At 48.8% G+C, this 24659-nt stretch overlaps 1 protein-coding gene across 1 annotated transcript in view; it reads right to left on the minus strand.

The window, feature by feature from the left end:
• ERI3 (ERI1 exoribonuclease family member 3) overlaps window positions 1–24659 on the minus strand; it is a 168466-nt gene that overhangs the window by 16260 nt on the left and 127547 nt on the right. Inside the window, exon 8 of the mRNA XM_006839687.1 lies at window positions 14373–14472. Within this exon, the coding sequence (XP_006839750.1) occupies window positions 14373–14472 (100 nt within the window). The remainder of the gene's footprint in view (window positions 1–14372; window positions 14473–24659) is intronic.

The raw sequence follows: 24659 nt of genomic DNA on the forward strand, positions 1-24659 counted from the left end.
AGGTCAGCAGGGACTGGAGGCTATGAGTGTGGGCCAGGTGGACAGGGACTGCCTCTAAGCCAACAAAACCTCCCTATATAATAATGGTTAGCATCTTTCCTGATGCATTACCATGGACTCATCCAAACAAAAGGTTTTCACTCACCACAGTCCCATGTACCCGTGTGCATTCATACCACTTCTGCTGACTTGAGCAACTTTTGTTTTCTTGACCTAGCACTGTGGCTTTCCTAGCTACTCCTGGTGTGAGGCCCACCTCCTCCAAGAAGCCCTGTTCTTACTTGGCCCTCTTACCAATCAAGACATTGTCAGATAAGAACCCTAACATGATCATTTGGCCAAGGAGCTAATGAGGGTAGCCTGCTGAAGGCCTAGGTGTTTTCATAAGATGACAAGGCTGAATCTGGCCCGTCTGCGGTGCAGGGACTGGGCACGAGGTTGGCAACACTGGTGGCATCAGTGACAAGTACTCGGGGCACCTCCCAGGACGGAACTTTTCTTTACATTGCCAATCTCTCATTTTTGACCTTCTGCACAGACTGTTGAGTCTCAGTTGTCTACAGGAATGGCCCTGTGAGAAACACCCCTGTAATGCCCTGCCCAAGACCTCTTGTGAGTTCTATGGACTACTCCACCTCTCCGAGACCCTCTATCATCTTAGAAGCAGCACAGCAAAAGGGAACTGCCATAAATTCAAGCTGGATTCAGAAGAAGGCACGAAATGAAAGACAGCATTGCTGATGTCAGATGGATTTGGGCTGAAAGCAGAGAATACCAGAAAGAGACATTTACTTGTGCTTTATTGACTATGTTCAACTATGTGGGATCATCACAAATGATGAATAACACTGTGAAGAACAGGCATTTCAGAACACTTAATTGTGCTCATGCAGAACTTGTACATAGACCAAAAGGCAGTTATTTGAACAGAACAAAGTGATACACTGTGGTTTAAAAATTAGGAAAGGTGTGTGTCAGGGTTGTATTCTTTCATCATACTAATTCAATCTGTATGCTGAGCAGACAATCTGAGAAGCTGGACTATATAAAGAATGCAGCATCAGGATTAGAGGAAGGTTCATTAACAACTTGCACTATGCCGATGACACAACCTTGCTTGTTGAAAATGAAAAGGACTTGGAGCACTTGCTGAGGAAGATCAACAACTAGAGCCATCAGTATGGGTTACATTCAACATAAAGCAAACAAAAATCCTCACAAGTGGACCAATAAGCAACATCATGATAAACAGAGAAAAGATTGAAGTTGTCAAGGATTTCACTTTACTTGGATCTACAATCAATGTTCATGGAAGCAGCAGTGAAGAAACCGAATGACGCTATGAGTTAGTATCAACTTGACAGCACTTAACAAAAACAACCAAGTGTGAAAAATAAAAAATGCTCCCTGAGGACTAAGGTATGTCTGACCCAAGTGAAGGTTATTTTCAATTGTTTCATATGCATGTGAACACTGGACAATGAATAAAAAAGATCAAAGAAGAATGAATGCCTTTGAATTATGGTGTTGGTAATGGACTCCCAGAAGAATGAACAACCTTGTCTTGGAAGAAGTGCAGCCAGAATGCTTCTTTGAAGTCAGGGTGGCGAGCCTTTGTCTCACATACTTTGGACATATCAAGTGGGACCACTCCCTGGAGAAGGAAGGGCATCATGCTTGATAAAGTAGAAATTCTGGGAAAAAGACAACCCTCAATGAGACAGATTGACACAGTGGCTGCAAGAATGGTAGTAGCACCGACTGTGATGATGGATCAGGCAAAGTTGTATTCTGTTACATACACGGTTGCTGTGAGTCAGAACGGACCTGACAGCATCTAGGAACAACTTCTTGGTTCTAGAGTCAGTCTTTCTTCTGACTCTCCTTGGCCACTCTTCTATTGGTCCATTAATGACACAATACCTCAGGGTTCTATTCTAAGCAGTCTTCCTAACCTGACATCCTGGCACCTACATCAAGGCTTCAGACAACTATCTATCCATGAACTGGAGATGCTCAAATTCCAATGTATTGCCCAGGCCTCTCTGATCTCCAACTCTATATATCCAACTTCTTACTTAACATTACTCACTAAGATATCGCAAAGGCACATCAAATTTGACATTCAAAAACTGCTGCCCCGAGTTTTCTGTCATCCAGTTACATAGGCCAGAGAGCCTACCTGTTGACCACAAAGTCCAACATCCCTGTGCTCTACCGTCAGGGTACCAAACAGTGCCACACAGAACCTGGCCCTGCTACTCTCTAACTTCCTCCTCCACCCTGTGCTCTTATCTTACTAAACCATTTCCACTTCCTTTGGCCTCTGTTCACATTGTCTATTCTCTCTGCCTATACTGCCTCCCAGACTGACTTTACTCTGCCCGTGTTTCAAGACCCAGTTCTAGGGTCACCTTTTATCAATCTATCCAGATTCAGAAAAGTATGTGGAACTTGGGGTATCACCACTTATGTTACATGGATTTTGGCTGAAAGCAGAGAATACCAGGAAGATATTTACTTGTGCTTTATTGACTAGGCAAAGGCTTTTGACTATGTGGAACATGACAAACTATGGACAACACTGCAGAGCATGGGCATTCCAGAACACTTCATTGTGCTCACGAGGAACCTGTACACAGACCAAGAGGCACTTGTTAGACTAGAACAAGCGGCTACTGCGTGGTTTAAAATCAGGAATGGTATGCACCAGGGTTGTATTCTTTCACCATAATTCTTCAATCTGTCTGCTGAGAAAATAATCTGAGAAACTAGATTATATGAAGAATGTGGCATCAAAATTGAAGGAAGTATCACTAGCAACCTGGAATATACAACTTTGCTTGCTGAAAGCTAAGAAGACTTAAAATATTTACTGATGAAGAGGAAAGATTATATAGTATAGATTGTACTTCAATGTAAAGAAAACAAAAATCCTCACTGCTGGACCAGTGAATAACACCATGATAAACGGAGAAAAGACTGAAGTCGTCAAAGACTTCATTTTGCTTGGATCCACAATCAAGTCTCATGAAAGCAACAGCCAAGAAATTGAACGATGTATTGCATTAGGCAAATCTGCTGTACAAGATCTCTTTAAAGTGTTCAAGTGTAAAGATGTCAGTTTGAGGACTAAGGTGTGCCTAACCCAAGCCATGGTATTTTCAAAGGTTTCATGCATGTGAAAGTTGGACAGTGAAGAAGTAAAACCCACAGAAGAACTGATGTATCTGAGTTACAGTGTTGCGGAAGAATATAAACGAAATATCATGACTGCCAGAAGAACAAACAAATATGGGCTGGAAGAAATACAGGCAGAATGCTTAGAGGCAAGGATGACAAGACTTCATCTCTCATACTTTAGACATGTTATCAGGAGGGATCAGTCTCTGGAGAAAGATATCATGCTTGATAAAGTGGAGGGTCAATGAAGAAGAGGAAGACCCCCAACGAGATGGAATGGCACAGTGGCAGCAGCAATTAACTCAAATGTAACAACTTGAGGATGGTGTGGGGCTGTTCATAGAGACACTATTGTCGGAAACAACTTGACAGCATCTAACAACATTCTCTTCACCTCAAAACATTCTCCTCCGCTTGGCCAATACCCTTGAGAAGTCTGGACTCCCTGCCACTCTGGCTGGCACATGGAATGCAACAGTGAAGTCCTCCCCTAGGAGGGCCCTGAGGACATGTCTGAATTCACAGCACTAAACGGAACACCCAGAAGACCTCAGATGCCCTCTACCCCATCTTCCACAAAGATTTTCTTAGCCCACATACTCCCATCAGAAATCTTTTCAGAGACTGAAATAAGCAAATGAGTGAACACATATCCAAGGTTTCATCTTCACAGTCAAGCCGAGACACAAGGAGCCATCATCAGCACATTTTAAACAGGAAGGAAAAGAGGCCCAGGATGGCGGAGTGACTTACCCAGGACCATAAAGCCTAGAAGTGATGTACCTGAACTAGAATGAAGTCTGTTGGCTCCAGGATCCCTCTGTGGGCATTCCCAGGGATCTCTCCCTTGGTGACATCAGGGACCTTAGCCTCCAAGAATTCTCCTAAAAGACACCAGGTTTATAAACTATCCCAAGTGCAATTTTGTCAGGGATGAGGCCTCACTGTGCACGTGGTCAGGATTTGTGATTCTATTCAAAGTGGCCACTTTGAAAATCCATATGTCTCCAGGCTCCCCGTACATCATGGTGTCAAGTCTTGGAGCGGAGGCATCCATCAGCTGCTCCCAAATGCCATGGTCTGTATGGCCACGTCTGATCCCACCCTTGTGCCTGCCTTGGCTCCCAGCTCCTCTGGCCACAGCAATGCCTGTTCTTGCAAAGCTTCACTTAAGCCCTAAGTGCCTGGTTCAGCCTCACCTTTGCCTTCAGATTACTCTGGCTGCCCTGCCCCACCCCTGCCCCAACTAGTTTCTGCTCCCTTGGAGCTAGGCAGCCAGCACGGAGGCAGCCTCGATAACTCGCTAACGTGCTGCCCATGCTGTTCTTAAAAATTTATGACTGTGCAACATGAAAAATCCGGCTGAGGAGCCGTCATTAGCAGTGCAGCCTCCCTCCCCCACCAGAGCCGCCCTCGTAAATTGAGATTTATGGCTGCAGCAGGCGGGGCAGGGGCGTGTGCAGGCCGTGAGGATGTGGTGGGGGAGACAAGGAGAGACCAATGAGGCAGCGGTGGGGCCAAGGGCTCCCCCCTGCGGCAGCTCCAGTTGATCACAATCTGTAGCGAAGGTACCTACACTAAGGATAAGTCTGGGGCTGGGCCGTCAGCCTAGCATGCATGCTGGATTTTGCTTAGAAGCAAAATCTCTACGGATTTTAGAGGGAATGGAGGGAGAGGGGCCTGCCTTTAAGTGTGCAGGACCTGGATCCTTTAGGTATGTAGGACTGGATCCTGAGGTCCGAGGTGCTAACCAAAGGCCTGCTGGTAGGATAGCTTGGTGGGGATGGAGTGGGAGGATTAAGTCAAGGGAGGAAGCATTATCCTTGCTGAGTGTCACAGGTTTGCTCCACCAAATCAGCAGCATTAGGCTAGGCTGTGACTGTGGTATCCCAACCAGAGAACTGCAGGAAGACAGGGAAAAGAATGCCTGAGGACATGTCCTTTCCTCTCATTTCTCTGGTGAGAAGGCAAGGGTGCCAGTACTAGACTCAGCCACCTAGCTCCCCCTGCAGAGGCCAGGCAGGGGATCCCACAAGCTTCCCTTCCCCCTGTCACAGGCCCTCCCTATTACCTCCCCTCCGCCTCCTCCTCTGCTCACTTAGCCCTGTCAGCCAGGCCATTATGAAATTGGGGTTTCATTTACAGACTAATTAAACATTACAGCTTGTTCACAATTACAACGCGGGGATGAGGGAGTAACTAATTACGGAAGAAATGAGCTAACATTTATCTCTGCTCCCACCCTCCCTTCTCCCCACCCCCCCCCCCCCATTCTGGCTTCCTCCCACTGTCTGGTCAGTACCAGATCTCCAGGCTTCTTTCCTAGGATGTGCCCACCCAGGACACAAGCCCCACTGTGAGGGCCGGGCCCGCGTGGGTGGGACTCTGATAGTGTATGACTGCTATCTGCGGGCAGGTGGGGACTGGAGCGCTATTTGTGAGTGGCGGTGCTGGGGGGCTGTGTGTAGCTTGATTCTGCAGGGTAAGGGTTTGCTGTGGCTACAGCAAATGACTATTTGTGTGGTCAGGTATGAGCAGGAAAGAACCACACCCACACTCCCTCAAGCTGAGGGCAGGAGAGGAAAACAGCCAAGCGGTGGCAGTTGAGGTCTAAGCCGACGGGATGTGGCCCTGGTGAATCCTTGACTCCTCAGCTCAGAAGCTAGAGAGGCCTGGTTAATCTAGCCCTGGGGCTCAGCTGAGCCCTGCCCTCAGGTCTGGCCTTGGCCTCTGGCCAGATGCCCTCTCTGGGGTCCAAGGAGCTTCCTAGGGAGCTGAGATGCCCCCTGTGGGCAGAAGTCCTGGGGTCTAGCTGGCCTGCTGCAGAGTTTAATAATAGTAACAGTGAGTATAAGCGTTTCCATCCTTCCTGCCTTTGGGCAGAAGAAGAAAGAAAAGAGGAGGGAGCAGAGAGAGCGGAGGGAGCGGGCTGAAGGGAGGCTTTGAGGCCTCAGAACTCACATCAAACAGCCGGATCTGGGCCTAATTGTCTGACCCCTGCCCCTGCCTTCAATCAGCTCTGCGGCTCCCCGCCCGCCCCTCGCCTAACTAGCAGCCATGTTCTCCTCATTAGGACAAGCTCCCCTTGTACACGTGTCCCCGGACATGTCCCCAGCACCAACCCTGCCTGGTGGGAGGGTACAACATGGACCCAGTTTTGGAGGGGCCCCAGGGACAGCTATGCCCTCAGTCTTCACAGCTGGATGGCCTGAGCTCCATCAGCCCCTCTCCTTGAGTTGCAGGGCCTAGAAGTCACGTGCTATGACATATCCCTGGGCTGGCTCAGTCGCTGGGTGCCTTCTGTCCTCTGTGTGTCCTTCTCACTACAGGCCAATTGTCTCAGACACACAGCTCTGGAGGGCTAGATGTGTTGGGTCTGCCTGGCTTTGGGTGGCAGGGGATAGGGGTCCGGGTCAGGGTCTGTGGTCATAGGTGACTAGGAGCTGAAGGAACCTTTTTGCCTGCTGGACAAGGATGGCTCCCCTGAGTGGCAGTGCTGAGTGTCTGGGACTGCTGGCTTAGACCCTAGACATGAGGAGATTCATGTTCAGACTCTGGATCTCCCATCATCATGCTCTGCAGCCCTGAGTGAATGGAACCCTTCCGGAGCCTGTTTCTTCCTGTTCACTAGTGAAGGAGTCCCTCTCCAATAGGGTTCGAGAGCTCAGCAAATGTGATGGAATGATACTGGTGTTGATGGAGGATTCCTTCTCTCTGTAGGCACAAACCCCACTCTGCCCTGCTGGGGCCTGGGCTCTGGTTAACGATGTTTGGAGGGAAGAGCTGTGAGGAAGGGCCCAGAGCCCTGCAGAAGAGGAAGAACACCTATGCTAGAGCCTGCACTTGGGGCAGGATGTTAGATGGGGCCCAGGTAAGTAATGCCAAATGGCATTAGGGTCAGGTGAGACTGGTTGGTAGATGACACTGGTCGGTAGGGTTGGCCCATGATGTATGGATCTTCCCATGAATGCTGTGGGCCTGAGAAGAGGGAATGTTGTGAACACCAGTGGAGCGAAGGCTGTCAAGGCTGTTCCTAGTATCAATTCTCCAGACACAAGACCTGTAGGAGGCTGGGAGGAGGGGCTGGTCTGATCTGGTCTGGGCCCTGACATTGTCTCTCACCTTAAACCACTGGTAATGACTTGCAAATATTGATGAAATTACAAACTATAGAGATTGTATTTTTCGGGGAGTGAAGGTGGGGAGAGGGGATAAGGAGGAAAATAAACTGAAATGAAGTCCTGTTATCTCCCATCTGTGGCTGCTCCTAATCCCCCAGCCCAAAGGAATCCAATGCAGCCCCTTATCTGCCCTGTCAATCACTCAATCACCGCCCAGTGTTTGGTGGGCACCCTCAAACACATGCCCACACATGCACACACTCACTCCACCGACTCTTGCTCCAACACTGCCGCCCACCCCCCAGCCCATTACTCCTCCTGAGTAGGAGCAGCCAGCACGCTGGGTCCTGCCAGATGGATGCAATTTGCATAATATCAGCAGCGGAGGCTGCAAGATCACCAGGGGTCAGGGCGCTGACATCCCCGCACAGTCTATCTGCAAGTGCTAATTTGGCCGGCATTGATCTGTCTTTCTGATTTCTTTGTCATTTACGTCTGCGATGGTTTGACAGGAGATACAGAAAGAGACAAGGGGAGGCCAGGCCAGGGCCCAGAGCTAGGAAGGTAGTGAAACAAAGATTGTACTTCCCGATGCATCACATATACATATATACACCAGAACCTTCATCCACCCACCCACCCATCGCCCCATTTCTCCATCTGTGGGTGCTATGACTACTAGAGGCTGGTATCTGGTGAGATACCATTTATCTTTGGGACTCCAAGGGATACCTATCCAGGCAGGTCAGTAAGTCCTTATCCCCATCTACAGAGCAATCCTTTCTCAGGGCTGGCCATCGATCCCCCTGGCTCCTCACTCTCTCTGGGCCACACCAGAAAGAACTGGACGGGGAGGGTAGTGTTGGAGAAGCACTCACTCTTAGCTGTGTTCTTTGCTTTCCTCTCCCATAAGGCAGTGAGGTCGACTCCTTTCCTCTCAGCTCTGAGGATGGCCAAAGCTGAGGGCAGGGTGGGGAGGCTAGAAGCCTTGCTGGGACAGATGAAGAGACGGACATCAGGGTCTGCAGGGCCTCATATCCACACTTCACCACGCTGAGGCCACTCAAAACCTAGACCTTGGGTCCTTATTGATCCTGAAGGGCTCTGGTTGAGCCAGGAAGCCTCACATCAGATCAGATCTAAATATTACCTGCTGAACCCTCAGCCAGAGTCCCCTACTTTCTTCCCTGCCTTGGGAGGAGGGTTCCTCATAGGAATGGGGACACTTGGGCATGAGATGTCATGGGCAAAGAGGAGGGAGGAGAAGACTGCCGCTCCTGGAAGAGCAAGTCCACTTCAGAGACATGAAATGGTCACTGTTGAGGGAGGCAGAGGGCCTTGAGCCTTCCCAGGAGTGCAAGCCCCCTCCCCCCAGGCCCCAGTGGCTCTGTCTTGGCATCACCTCCTTTCCCTTGCCTATGGTAGCAGGATGAGGGTGATCAGAAGGAACTCCCTGCTGGGCAAGAGGGGGGCTGGCCTTTGGTGTGTGTTAATCCCAGGAAACTTCAAGGAGGGAAAGGCAAAGCTGTACTGTAGACGAGCTCATTAGCCAGCACCCCCACCCCTCCACGAGGAGGAGGGCGGCAGAGGCGCCAGAGAAAAGGCTGTCACTGTCCTTTCTTCCTTATGGTACAAGCTTCTCCCTGAGCCGACGATTCTCCCGCAGTGACACCTCTCACGGGCGCTAATGAGATCCGTGTCACAGAGCTAATGCGCTCTGACTGGACTCTTGATAGACACCCCATTCCTTTATGGGAGACTGTAGGTCAGTACTGCCCCCTGTGAGGGTCAGGCCCCTACCTGCCACCTCCTACCAGCGACCAGACCAGCACTTTTGCTAAAACATGCTGGGAAACAAAGCTCCTGGGAGAGTCCACTTGGTCGCTGGCCATCCCACCTGCACCATGAGCCTTAGCAGGTCTCAGTCCCTCCGAGGGACTAAGATCCCAGGGCAGAACTACCCAGCCAGGCATCAGGGAAGGTTCCACTTGATCACCCAACCAACTGAAGCCAGTAGTCTGTGGGGGGCTACAGGTCTCAACCACAGCTGAGATTCTATCGACTTTTTCCTATGCAGGTTTCCAAAAAGGAAGGAAGAAAAAAGGTGGCTAGGGCCTTGCCTACAGAGAGCCTAGGTATGTAGGGCCTGGTCATTATCCCAGGAAAATTATAATCAGGGCCCAATATATACATATACATACACAAAGCACACTGGGAGGGTCATGCAAGATTCCCTGAGGAGGTGGCCCTTGGAATATGGGTAGGATTTTCCTCGACCAATAGCTTGGGAGTAAACAGATATCACAGAAGAACTGTCCAGGTCAGAAAGAGGTTGTTGTTGTTAAGTGCTATTGACTTATAGCGACCTTGTATAGGGTTTCAGAGAAGCGACTGGAGGGTTTGAACTGCCAACCTTGTGGTTAGCAGATTCTATAAGGTTTCTGAGGAGCAACTGGTGAGCTTGAACTACTGACCTTGCAGGCCAGTGCATTAACCCACAGCAGCACACCAGGAGGTTAGAGGACCCTGACTCTGAGGGCGAGCGTAGCAAGGTGGAGGGTGACGGATGATGCCTTCTTCCCTTCTTCCTCAGCTGCTGTGATAAGAACTTTGTTAAGACCTTGAATGTTTCATGTGGCACAGAGGGAAATAGGGAAGGGACCTTGTTTTCTTTCATGTTTTCTCTTAGAAGCACAAGCCTAAGACCTAAAAGGTGCTTCACAGTCTAGCACAATCAGAAGAACCCAGGCTTTCCACTCAGATGAACCTGGGTCTGGATCTGGACTCCTCAGTTCAACTCAACTGGGCTGTAAGACCTTAGGCAAGTCACTTAACTGAGACTTAGTTTCCTCATCTGTAAAATGGGAATGATGATATACCTGTCTTCAAAAGACTATTGTGGGGTTAAAAAAAAAAAAAAAGATTATTGTGGAAATTTAATTTAGTTCCTTGAAAGAATGTGGGTGTCATGTTGACCCTTTGTTAAAATGAAGGAAATGACCCCTACAGCCCTCAGCAGTCCCCGCTTTAGGCTGCCCTAACTCCCAGTCTTTGGCCTACCCTAGTCACCAGACTCCCAAGGCCAAACACACTACTGTAGGACATAGGATGACGTTTCCCTCCCCTGACAGGACTGTGTTGTCTGCCTCAGACATCTGCCTTTCTGCCCTGAGCTTCACTGTCTTCAGACTCTCCTGAGGCATCCCAGAACCCACTTCTCCCTAAACCCACAGGGCCAAGTCACTGCCATGTGCTGACCAGTCTACCTGGGAGCTCTGTGCCTGTCCTCTTTACCAATACACTTCTACACCAGTCACCCCAACCCTCCAGCCAGTCAGCCTGCCTGCTCTCTCAGCACCCTGGCCACACCTCTGCTCAGCATGAGTCCCTGCCAGGTAGGCCCAACAGGCTCCCCTGCCACACACAAGAAGGTCCAAGTTCTGGGGATGGAGTCATCGGTGATTTGCACACCCCTTTGGGAAGGCAGATAAAATTTGAGATGGTGAAGCTCTGGCATCTGCAGAAGCCTTGCCCATCATCACCATGTCCTCTTCTCCCCAGCACTAGACATGCCACTCCCACTCCAGGCTGGCAGCTTCTCACACAGTTAATTAGCACCATGTCACTGAGGACCAGCCTGAGTGGCCAGTGACAGGCGCTGACCTCTGACCCCAGGCCTGGGAAACAGTCCACATCAAACTCTTACAGCGCGACCCTTTTAGCACGCACAGTAACTCGGGGCATCGCCAGCTGAAGCTCATTAAAGCTGTCTCTTTGGTGCGAGGGCCATTAACCTCACTGCTCAAAACCCACACCTCCCCTCCCCGCCTCTCTGAGCCCAATTAATGCCCTGCATCCTCTCTCCCTTCCAAACACCCTTACCCACACCTCAGAGCCAATGAGGAACTTGCAGGGCAGCCCCCTTCATTCAAGGACTACAAACACCAAGTGCCAGGAACCCTGAGTGTCCTGATGAGCCCCTGGTGTCAACAGGGCCAACTACATGAAACAAGGCGAGAGGAAGGAACTCTGTGAGTACCCACTATGTGTGCCAGGCACTGTACCAGCCCTTACACAGGGGCCTCAGCAGTGTTTTTTACCTAAGGTTACAGGGCTCTGAGGGGTAAAGCAGAACTTCTTCCAACTCCACTGTCACTCATAGCTGTGGGCTGTACGAAGGGCCCACTCAGATGGAAAAACTTTCTTCTCTAAAGAAGACAACACCCCAGGGATCTTAACCCAGGATCAGTATGGGCGGTCAGACAAGAGGGGCATTGCAAAGTTCCAAGAAGCAAAAATTTCTTCCCCTCACAAACACACCCTTAGATAGGGTACACCCAGAAGCAGGACACCCAGATCTGGGCTGTGCAGGGTGCACTAACCCAATCGTGTTGGTCCCTCCCACCAGCCAGACTCAATTACTAGAAGCTCCTCCTCTGGACCAATGCAAGTCTTCTTACGGATCCTTTGCCCCTCTCATCCCTCCCTTTCCAGAACTCTTTCACTGATTCATTTACTCACTCATCTACCCATCCACCTGTCAATATTTAGATCATTCCCTCTCCTGGTTCTGATCCTTCTTTTAAAATGCTGCTCAGAGCTGCAGCAGAGCTCCTTCTACTTACCTTGCGTCTTTTTTTTTAAACTGTGAATTGGGTAAAAGTTTGCAGAGCAGATCATCAATTTTACATTCAACAGCTCATACACACTTCGTTTCATCTCACTGATTGTAATCCTCTCAATGTAACATCACTTATCCTACTCTCCCTGTGTTTCTTGTTTCCATTCATCTTTCTTCACCAACACTTCTAAATTTTGTCCTTGGGTAAATGCTACTCTTCTGATCTCAAATTGTAGACCATTCTATGGGTGTGTGTACTGATGTGCTCCCCTGAAAGGCCTATTTATTGATTGGTTGATTGAGCACCTGGGTGGGTTCAATTCTAGACCTGAAGGGTGATCAAAGGCCGTATTTTCTGGTTCCACCAGTCAGTAAGCCTGGTCTTTTTTAAAAATCATCTTGAGTTTTGTTCCACATTTTCTCCCACTCTATCCAGGACCTTCTAACGTAACCCCTTTCCGAGCAGCTGGTAGGGGTAGCTGGGCACCATCTAGTTCTTCTGGTCTCAAGGTCATGGAGACTTGATATGGTTCACTATTAGACTACTGGACTAGTTGTCTTCTTCCTGAGAGCAGGTTTGTGGAGGACAACTGCCTCACTGACTCCACATCAGAGCTCACACCATATCATTTTCTCAGTTACAAACTGCTTCTGTCTCTCAAAACCTCAGGAAAAGTCCACACCCTTTAACCCGGCAGTAAAGTCCTGCTTACTTTTGTTTATTTTCTAGCCATTCCCTAGCTAAAGTTTCCCACTTTAGTCAGAGATGTCTACTTGGATATGTCTGACTTTATCTTCTCAATATGCTGGGCTTTCTCTATACAGGTCCCTCTACCTAGAAACCCCTTCTCTGGTTTTCCTGACCCACAAATCCCTATTCATCCTTAAAGGGTCTTCTGATTCAAGTGTCCTCATCTCCCTGCTGACCTCCCACACAGATTGCTTTGCTGGTTTTGATGTCACCCCTAGTTTATACGAATAGCTCCTACAGCAGTAAACAGCAGTTGCTAAGGAAAACCCCAACTCATAGCCCTGTTGAATACTACTTCTTCTCCCACCCATTTTGGGCTCCAGGAAAGCCTTGGGATGTCTCAGCAAGAATGATATGGAGCACCTCAGAAGTAAGTGAGATATAAATGAAGCAGCAGCTAGCTAGGCAACGGAGGACAGAGGAAATCATACTTGGGACCCCAGGCGCTTCTGTTTCAGCCCTTAGTACCCTGCAGCAACTGCCTGTTTCAGTCCCTATCTCCCCCTCAGGATGTGAGCTCTCTGTTAGCATGCCAAACACCCATTAGATACCTTTGAACGTATATAGACTAGATGAAGGAAGGGGTTAGTCTGCACTGGGTGCCTGGTTTGAAATTCTGGTCCTCCTAGTGTATCTCCCAGTTCCCCACCAAATCCACAATTCCCCAAAGGTACACAGGTTACAGTAAAGTCACACCACCAGCCAGGAGTACTTGGGCTCCTCCCCACTTAGAACAAAGCCTATCAAAGCCTGTCAAAACCTAGTTTGCCAGCATTTGCATGCACACATGTGCACCAGCACACAAAGTAAGACACACAGAAACAAACAGCTATACTTTCTGACAGATACACATAAGTTGATGGTTGCTTACATCTACAATCACATACCCTCAAAATGATATATACAGTTAAGTTATGCCCCCACACACATCTCCTCAGATATACATACACATGGCCACATATATACTTTTAGACACAAAGAGACATAAAGCTGATAGGGTCACACACACAGACCTACAGTTACACACATCAATATCAACAGATCACAAGCTATAGCAGAGCCTCACCAACCAACTGACTGGAATCACAGGCACTCTAGCCCTCTCCCAAGCAGGAATCTCCCTGAGGGGGCACCCCTTCATCATACCCCAAGTGGCCCCTCCCAACCCAGGCACTGTTCAATGGAGGCTGCTGCTCCAGCGGGGGAGTCAATACCCTGTGGACGGAGCCATCGGTCAGAAGGACCCTGACTAATTAAAAGCTGGTGAGGTTTAAATAATTCATCTCCTTAACTCCCATTGATCGCCCAGTTTAGTGGCCACAGACTTGAAACAATATTAAACAGCCTCTTCCAGCTCCATGGGGGTGGTGGGTAAGCTGACATGTGCAGATACCCCTCTGAGGATATCTATCGCCCACTAGGGATGCAGCAAGGAAAGGGGTATGCTGGCCTGAATCCAGAACCTCCTCTGACCCACACAAAATCCAGAACCCAGACTTCTCCAAAATGTTTTGTAAGGTCCTTTCTAGTGCCTTTCTCAGCCTCCCTACATTACTAACCCACCCCAACCCCCAGTTCTGGAGAGAGCCCAGCTGAGGCCCCGAATGAGTCCCAGGACCCCTCTGTGTGCCAGAGGATTGGGGTCTGGGGGCAGGGGACTGACTGAGATGCCAGGGGGATATTCAGAGGGACTGACCAATGCCGCTGTGGGGCCGACCTATGTGTTGCAAGCTGAGGCCCTTGTTCATGTCTAGGAGTCCGTTCTTGGGCCAGCAGCCCATGGCGAAGCTGTAAGCCTGGAAGACAGGAAATAAGAATGGTTAATAGAGGCCCTGACTCCAGAACCATCCCCACTCACCAGGGTCCATGCCCTAAATCTTTCCATCTCCTTAGAATCCCCTTGCTGGGCCCCTTTTCACCAGGTAGACACCCAAGAGCCCCTTCCTTCTCCAGAGCTCCTTTTCATCTGGGCTTCTCCCTATGACAGCCCCTTGGCCTTCAATGGGCAGCCCCTGCCTGGCCTCCTCTCTAAAGTATGCCCATTCACTAAGATTCTCCTCCTCAGGACCCCTTCTTTACCATGCACCTCTCCTTAGATCTGTACCTCTCACTGATGGCCCCTCCCTACAGTACTACTGCTCACAGTAGGTATTCTAGGGAAGGGCCTTTGAGACCAGTGTAGCTGAACTCCATGCCTCCATGCCACAGATAGAAAAACTGAAACCTAGGCCCACAGTCTTGCTGCTTTTGAACCAGAGGCAGACCTGGCTTCAGAAGGCTCTGAGTGCCATCTGGGGATTCAACTGAGGAGGGGAATAAGGTCACCTGGTCAACTCAAGCAACTGTGAGGGAAGCACAAGAAGTGTGAGTGTGAGAATGTGTGTATGTGTGTGTGTGTGTGTGGGGGCGGGGAACAGATGCTCCCGCTGAAGGTCAAGTGCTCACTTATGCATATTCAAAGCAGCCACCCATCGATCTGTGCTTAATTGTTTTCCTGGGGTTGGGGAAGGAAGTGCTAGGGGCATCGATCAGCTCAAGCCCCCAGCACTCCATTGCCGCCCTCCAGACCTACTCACACCACCTCGCTGCCAGCAAGCTCCATGAGGGAACAGGGAACATTGGCAGAAAAGTGAGGACACCTTTCCTTATAGTCCCATGGGTCAGGCATGGCTGACCTGATGTCACAGGCGAGGAAATTGAGAACCAGAAAGAAGAGATGTACATGGGCTAGAACACATTAGGTGATCTATGGGGATTCAATTCCTGCTCAGCCTGTTAACAAAGACCTATGGGTCTGTGAAGCTAACTGACCCTTCAAACTTTACCCATCCCCTCACCTTGTTGATGTTGTTAAATGCTGTTGAGTCGCTTCTGACTCATAGCAACTCTGTATAGGGTTTCCAAGGAGTTTGAACCACCAACCTTGTGGTTCAAACTGACCTTGAGGTCGAGTGCTTATCCTTCCAAACACCAGTTAGTGGGAATGAAACTTGGGTGGGCTGCCCTGATGGAGCTAAAATGCCAGCCAGTCATGGCCAGCCAGGCACTGCAGGGCCCCCACTCCCCACCAGGCCAGAAGGGTCTCATTATACTACAGATTCCCTCACAGGGGCGAGGGCCCAGAGCAGGACAGGGAGCTTCCCTTATAGTGGCCGGGGCTAGCTCTCTAGTCCCACGGGTCCTTGGCAGCCCAGAGCCAGTGTACTTAAGCCTTAGCAACCTCCTAGCCATGTTCCTTGAGCAGAGGTATCAGCCATAGTCCAACTTCCCCATCGTTTCCCAGGCCATAGCTGTACCCACAAATTGGGCCTGAGTATGAGGCTCAAGGACAGGGGAGAGGACGCTGGCTTGGAGCCAAGGCAGAGCCAGGGGAAGGCGGGCAGCAAGGGAAAGCAGCCAGTGGGCGGTGCACAGTTGGAAGAGCGGCTGAGCGTGGTCAGGACCGAGGCTGGAGCGCAGTGGGCCAGAGAGCAGTGGCGGGCCCGCTTTCAAGTACTTTAAAATCACTTACAAAGGCCGGATTAAACGATCAGAAATTCCATTTAATAGGACAAATAAAGAAATAACAATCTACTCTATCAGCCCAGGGAAGGCGAGCTAGATAGGTTTTTTTTCCCCTCTAAAAAGGAAAAAGGGAAGGAAGGGGGAAAAAAGAAGGATAATGTGTGTTTACTCAAGCAAAGAAAAAAATATTTAAGTGATGTCGGGGAGAAGATTGCAGTAACTAGTGAAGAATAACATCGTCTACTTTGCTGTCAAATCACACCCGAATTTCAGTAATAGATTCTCGGCTGACACTCAATTCAATTCGAAGGTGATCCTGCTTTATCCCAGCCCATCAAATATTAAACACTTGCATTAGCAGGTGCTGCCGCTTCCCGGCTTAAAGCAGCGGGCGGGCAGCAGGGCTGCTGAGGCCCCTCAGTTCTGCTTGCGGCTCAGGGACAGGGCAGCTCAACGTTATCTGCACGTCATCCTAAGTCTTATCGCAGCTAAGCGGGAAGACCACTTCAGATAACATTAGACGCTTGCCCTGATGCGTCGCCATGATTAGATTATTATTATAATTATGACTTCCCAAGATCTTCCAGAATGGGATGCATGGAAGGGGGCGGGAGGGCAGCAGAGCCCAGGAGGACCAGGGCAAGGCTGCAGTCCACGGCAGAAAAACAGAGGTACCAGGTCAGGCGGCAGCTCCATCCGGCCTGATGGATGCCTTTCAGGAAGGGCAGTCTAGCTTGTCAGAGAGGGCGAGATGAATTGGCATCTCCACTGTGGCCACGGATGTCATGCCGCACAGTTTCCTATTCCCAGATAAGGCATGCTAACCAATTGCTGCCGTGACATGGCCTCATCCAGCACTTCCTTGGGGTGGGGAGAAGGGGCGGTGCATGCAAACAGGTCTGCCAAGCTCCTAATAAGAGGGATTTAATTTTTACAAATGCTGCTTCCAGTGGGGCCTTCACATACCAGCCAAAGTCCAAAATGATATTAAAATCGGTTAATTAAAACTGCTCTCCTCCAGTTTGGGCTCTCCCTCTGTTGCTCCTGCTGAGAACCTGGCATGTCTTCCTCAGGTACCGTCACAGAGCCGCCACCAGTCTCACAGAACCAACCTAGGCATAGCACCTCAAGCTCCCCCCAACATCTCGGGTACCCCTCAGGTACAGTCAGCAGACATTCATTAGCCACCCCAGAAAACCCAGCGGATTCCATAGCAATCTGTGCTCCTACCAATGTATGACCTGGGTCTCCACACCTGTTGCCCCTCTGCATTTGTACCCACACCCCATCACACCTAGCACCCATTCCTAAAGCACCCCAACAGATACATCAACCCAACCACATACACATGCATACTTACTCATGCACCACTCTCCCAGCTTACTCTGCTCACCCTTCCAATGCACACTAGCCCCAGATGTCACACTTAAGAGATTATATCTGTCTACAAATCTTAGCAAAGCCCTTCCTGGGGGTCCACCTCAGGGCAAGGTGATATGGGATATGTGTCAAAGATTCTGGTTGAGAAGTCAAGGCTGGTGCCCAGGAAACCATCAGAGAAAGAGGATCAGAGAGGCTGAGGTCTGTGGGGCTGTCCCCAAGGAACAACGAAGACAGGCAAATCCAAGTGAGGTTGCAAGCTTTCTGGAGCAAATGGTACTAGAGGGTTGGGAGCGTTCTGCCAGATGAATGGGGAGGGCAAGTTTCCAGGCAGAAGACACAGAAAGGATAAACGAGAATGACAGGAGCAAGCTTGGTTACAGTACAAGCAAGGGTTTGGGTGTGGCTGGAGTGTCCAATGTAGGCAGAAGGAACACATCTTGAGCACTACTTCCAACTCTGTGCACCACGAGCAATAATGGCATCATTGCTGCTTTTCATTTGTGGGAGTGGGGGTAAGGGTCCCGAAGCTTTCTGACCCTAATTAGGATGGGATTTTTGTTGTTGTTAAGTGCCGTCAAGTCGATTCTGACTTACAGCGACCCTGTACAGCAAGACTGGTGGTACAGTGTCACTAGGGGTCGGAATCGACTCAACAGCACTTAACAACATAGGGTTTCCGAAGAGCAGCTGGTGAGCTTGAACCACTGACCTTGTGGTTTAAACCAACTTTGCAGTCCAGCACATGAACCCACAGCACCATAACAGGGCTCCAGGATGGGGTAGGAATCTATCTTAAGAGCTCTTGCCAAAAGCTTGTGTCGGAGCCCCTTTACCAAGACTGGTTCCAAATCCTTTGCATGCCACATCTACAGCTGCACTTTCTTAGTCATCAGGGTCCACCTGCCCAGCTACAGAGAGTTGGAACCTAACCCCTGGGGTTCCTGGCTGGGGGTGGGCCAAAGTCAGAAGAATTACCGAGGAGCCCCTGAGTCATAACTAGGGCAGGTCCTAATGCCAGGCCACAGAGACAGGTGAAGTTGGGAGAGAGAGATGCTGGGTCTACCACCCACCCCAGCCCACCCCGTGCCAGGCAGGCACGCACACTTCCCTTCCCCTGGGCTGCTGTAATTTCCATGCGCAGGGAAGCAGGTGCCGAGCTGCTCCCGGCTGGCTCTCCCCTCTCGCGGCTCTGCCCGCCTTGGCTGCTGCCCCATTAGCTTAGTGGCCAGCCATCTGCGACGGGCCTGCCGCACAGCCCTGCTGTAGGCGCGGCGGGTGGCCCCCTGTGTAACAGGGAGCTTTGCCATTAGCGCCTTTAATATTCTGACACCTCAGCACAGCCTGCTATTACATGCAAACGCTGATCGCCCTGTGAAATTACATTGCTGGGCCCGCGAAATGGAATCGTGTATAATCAGCCTCCTCCATGCACTGTCAGTCCCATCACAAACACGGCGCCCGGCGGCTTACGGGGGCTTAGCAGCTGCGACAAGTGTATTGGGTTTAATAGATGAAGTAGCCCTCATCGGTAGCAGCACCAGATCCTTCAAAGAGGAAAGAAGAGACATCAACAGCTGCTATGGTGTCTCTGCCCACCCATATACTACCTATCAGAGCAGTGGCTAGGCTAAAGGGCTAGAATCCAGTACAGACTGCAGACAGAAACACATACTGCTCTGGAACTTCCACATAGGCACAAGCATATCCAGTCTCCCCATGAGGTGGCAAGGTGTCACCCTGTGTAAATAAGGTGATGGGCCATTTTCCAAGACTGGAAACTAAATCAAATCACTTGCCATCTCTATAAACGCCCAACAGTTTTTGATGCTGTAAAGGTGATACGCTAGGGGGTGGGGTCTGTCAGACTATATAAACTTAGAAAACTTAGAAAAACTTAAGTTTTTCTCCAACTGACCAACACTGCTGTAAATGGTAAACCAAGTACCAAAACCACAAGCAAACACTGGGATGGCACATGCCATGCATATGTATGAATTACCTAGTAGCCCATGTCTCATGGTGAGGCAGTAAGTATAGGACTCTAGAGTCCAACAAACCTGTGTTTGATCCCCAGCTCTGCTAGTAATTAGCACTGTAACTTTGGACAAGTGGTTAAACCTCTCTGGCCTCAGTTTCTTGTACTGCAAAATGGGATTAACAGTACCTTCCCCAGGTAACCTGAGATAAGCCAAGAACACCCACTCCAATGCTACTTTCCCAGACATTCCTGGTGCCATGCTAGAGAAACTCAAAATGCACATTCCCTTTCAGAATACTGCTCCCTCTCCCTCTTCAAATTCAGCCGAATACTGATTGCAGCAGACTCTACTTTCCATGGTGGCTGAAGCATTATCTCCCAGTGTACACGCTCTTCTCACAACATGACTTTTACACATCTGATATCAGGAGGTAAGTCTATGTCCCCTTCTCTGTGACTTTTTCAGCCAACAGAATAAGGTAGAAGCAATGTCTTCAAAGCTATTTCAGGAAAGTTGAGGCAGTTTTCACCTCATTCTGGAACATCGCAGGAGCCCTTAGCTGCCATGTAAGTAGTCAGACTGCCTTAAGGCAGCCATGCTGTGAGGAAGCCCACTCTACTCCTTGCAGAGATCTTACAAGGAGACTAGGTGAAGAGAGACAGATGGGGCTCAGCAGCCCTCAGCTGCTCCAGAGACATATTACTCACTATCTGACTGTAACTGCAGGAGAGATCCAGAGTCAAAACCACCTTGTTGAGCCCTTTCTGAATTCCTGACCCACATAAGCCAGTTGACATAATGTACAAAACAGTATTATTGTTTTAAGTCATTATGTTTTACAGTGATTTGTCATGTAGCCATAATACTAACTGGAAAACTAATCATCTACTCACTTCTGAATATACTTTAAATATGCCTTCAACTTCTTCATTCCTGCTGCTTCTAGATGATTTTTTTTTCTCCCTCTGGGACTTCAAGCCAAGTTATCTTCACTCTGGGTAATTTTAGTATCTATAGGATGACCCACCCGTGAATCTTGCCTCTCAAGTTTTCCAACTCCAGGTGCTCAAATCACCTTCTCCTCCACTTATGTCGCTCATTTATTCCTATGGCCACACCCTGGGCTTTGCTATCACCCAGATCTGCTCTTCTGACACTTCAGGATGAGCGATTCCATTCTGACTCCAGCCTTCTGTTGTTGTTCCGACTTATAGCAGCCCTGTACAGGGTTTCCGAGAAGCAACTGGTGGGTTTGAACCACTGAACATGCAGTTAGCAGTCCACCGCTTATCCTACAGTGCCACACCAGGATTCCTAGTCTTCCAGTTTTGCACCGTCTGTCTCCCCCTTCTACTCTTATTTTTTGTTCACTCCATCCACCCCCTCTGGCTTCAATTCCTTTTCAACTGGACTGAACCCTCAAGTCTGTCACTTCAAGTCATTCACTCACCAATCTTCAAGGCCCTTGCCTACTTATTTAAGCATACCTTCCCTATAGAACCTTAATATGACTTCCTTTCTCTATACTCGCACTTGAGCTAATCAATTTTTTTTTTTTTTTTTTAATTTTTATTGTGAAATGAGTGAAAGTTTACAGGGCATATCATCAGTTTTACATTCAACAAATCATATACTTTGTTTCATTACAATGATTATAAGCCCCTCCATGTACCATCAGTTAACAGTATTTCTCTCTATTCACTTTAGTTTTTTTGTTTTTAAACAACTGAGACATATATAATAATTTACAACACCAAAGGGTACATTCTGCAAGCCTGCCTCCTGGCTGCCAGCTATCAGTTCCTCTCAGATTTCCATGAGTCTAGAGTCCCCAGCTGCTCTATCTCTCCATGTCCCCATCTACGTCTCTGGTGTCACTGCTTCTCTGGATAGGGTCCCACATTCCACTTGTCCTCTTCTCCCTTGATGGTCCTAGGGTCCTCTGTTTCCAGAATGTGAGATTAACTACTCCCCCATTTTTGTTAAAAACTTCTACCTTTACAGTTGTGACAGTCGCAATTTGTCATGATAACAATTATTCACTATTGAATCATAAGAATCTCATCCCCATCTCTTTTCACCAGACCCATCTAGACAAGTTGAAAACTATTCAGTGGGGACTCTATCTGCCCCCAACCTCCATGCCACACACACTCTTTTAAACTAAACTCACTCTTGAAAACTTGTAAGCCAGTCACTTCAAGCCTTTATTGCCCCCTCATTTTAGGTAGCCAATGTCTAAGTTGCCTGTCTCTATCAACCCTGTATACAGAGGGGATAGCATTGATCCTTGATGTGAAGACTCTTTCCCTCAATGTTGGTATTTTGAGCTACTACTACGAATCGGGCTGCGAACCTCAAGGTCAGCAGCTCAAAACTATCAGCTGCTCCGCGGGAGAAAGATGAGGCGTTCTGCTCCCGTAAAGATTAACAGCCTCGGAAACCCCATGTGCAGGGTCCTATGAGTCAGAACCAACTCCACGGCACATAACAACAACAATATCCATGAGTATAGGTCATCAAGTTCATCAAATTGTAACATTTACCGCCGTTTCCTTTATCAAAAATTGTTTTGTGTGTGTTTTTAAATCTTCCTCTAGTCCAGTTCTGTACAGGGTCACTATGAGTCAAAACCGACTTCACGGTATATAACAACAAGTCAAGTTCTGATTATCAAGCCATCGAGACTAGGTCAAATGGGTACTGTCTGCAAGTTTGGGTGTTCTTGTGCATCTCCCCTCACTTCCCTATCAGCTGGATGCTTCACTCTCAGCTCTAGCCCTCAGTGGCTATGTCCTTGTCCATGGGCTCAGGTGTCCCCAGGTCTCGCCACACTTTGAACCAACCAGCCCTTCCTCTTCATTGACTAATCTCCAGGTCAACGGAAGTCTATGGAACGTGGTTGAACTCAGCCCATTTCTTCATGGCTGCCTTTCCACCCTCTTCCACTCATCAGTAGACCAACGTGGTCGCCAGCAAGCTTACATGCCTGCTCATGTGTTCTCTTTGAGTTTCAGTCTTAGAGGGGGATTTGTCCTGAAGGGGAGCTAATCACTCTTAGGTGTTGAAAGAATCCTCCATTACAGATCCAAGATCACAACTTTAGGAGCTCTCAGTGGTGCTCAATCCCACTTCCAAACAGAAAATTAAGAAACTAGGTAGAACGCTTTCAACTGCATGTCCCTCATCTGCACATGCATCAGTATCATCACCCACCTGTTTCTTTGCCTCTCCTGTTATTAGTCCTCCATTCACTCCACATCCACATCCAGTTACTGCTTACTCTCCTTTAACAATCAAATTTCTCAAGGTCACCTTGACTCATCTCCGTTTACTCCATCACTTCGTTACTCACTGCAGTCTGTTTTACATCTCAACTGGAACAGCTCCTGCTGTGAGGTCAACAACAATCCTCTCCATGTTGCCTAATCCTGTTATGAACATAACTTGTGCAGGTTGCTCTGCAGCCTACTCCATCTTTGAAATTCTACTCTCTGGTTTTCTCAGCATTCTGCTCTGTTTTCCCTTTCTCTCTCTGACATCTTCTTCAGTCTCCTGTGTACTTTTCTCAGCATCTGGCCATCCTACATCTTTTCTTTCTACACTCTACAACTTTCCCTGGGTGATTTCCTCAACTCCCTTGTCTTCCAAATCTTTATTTCTTGACACCAACTGAGTGTCAATAATATATATATATACATATTTTACTGCCTACCTGGCATTTCCACCTGATGACACACAGGCACTTCATTCTCAATGTTTAAAATCTACTTCAACAACTTCCTCTCCAAACAGCTTCTTCTTCTTCTCCCCAGTTCCCAAATCTCAAAGAAAGACAGCATCATCTACCCAACCTTCCAAACATGAAAGGGAACCTTGATTCTTTCCTCTTCCTTACTGCTTAGTAAGCCCAAGATTGCTATTTCATACCTTTAAGTCCTGGTGTGGCGCTGTGGGCTAATGCGTCAAACTGCAAAGGCATTTGAAATGCAAGTTCACTGGTTCAAGCTCACCAGCTGCTCCTTGGAAACTCTACAGGGTCACTATGGGTTAGAATCGACTTGATGGCACTTAACAACAAGCCTTCAATCAAGCACTTCCTGGTCTCCCTCTGCCTCCTTTTTTCTCCTAATGAACACAAGCTTCTCAGTCAACATTCACCTCAGAAGCTCCTTCTTTAACCAACTTTTTCCTGACTCATCCCCTCCTTCAGATGCACCAATACTCTGACTTCTATCCTAGCACCTGTAACACTAATTTGTTTATGAATCTGTTATGCCACACTGCTTGGGAGATTCCTAAGGGGAGAGACTGTATTTGATCTCCACTGAGGAAAGGGGAAAGAAGGAGGCGAAGAAGGGAGGAAAAGACATATTGGGGGGTAGAATTCTGCAAAGCAGGAAGGACTGGTTTCAGAGCTGCTACCCAACCCCTTTCATAAACCACTATTGTTCCTGCCCAAGAAAAGAACAATCCCTTCAGAGCATTCTTGGAACTCAGGCCAACTGTCTTATATGCTATAGTAGCCCCACCCCATTCCTCAGGCACAGCAGTCTTGACCAGAACAGCTATGGCAGCAAAATGGTGGGTATTCACAGTAGTGACATAAATTCATCCTTCCAGCCCCCAGCTGGTGACTCTGTCATGTGCAGTGTTCTCTGGCTGCCACTGGCCTCTGACCATCAATAGGACTTGAATGGGATTAACCTTACTGCTCACAGTCTACAACAGGACAGCTGTCTCTAGAGCACTGGGCCAGCACCATAGCAAAAGCAAATCCAGATTCCACAGCATTTGGTACTGGGAGTCCCAGGAGTGGAAGACAGCTACCGGCTCAGTCTGAGGGTCTTGAGTACATTTTTCAGATGGAGTAATCTCCCTAATGCTTCCAAAACCCTTGCTTCTTTTGCTGACTCAGGGTACGTGGCGGCACTGAGGTTTCTGGGATGAGAACACGTTAAGAAGATCCTAAACTATGCCATCTCAGCTCCAGCAGAAGAGGCTGGGGTGCCACGTGCTCTGCCACTGTATTCTAAGGCAGCAGGTCCGTTGGAACCAGTTGCCCAGGGTAAGAGCTACATTGTGAGTTTTCTTTGTTTTCATTACAATTTCCTCTC

Source organism: Chrysochloris asiatica, unplaced genomic scaffold, assembly GCF_000296735.1.
Source record: "Chrysochloris asiatica unplaced genomic scaffold, ChrAsi1.0 scaffold00026, whole genome shotgun sequence".
NCBI lineage: Eukaryota > Metazoa > Chordata > Mammalia > Afrosoricida > Chrysochloridae > Chrysochloris > Chrysochloris asiatica.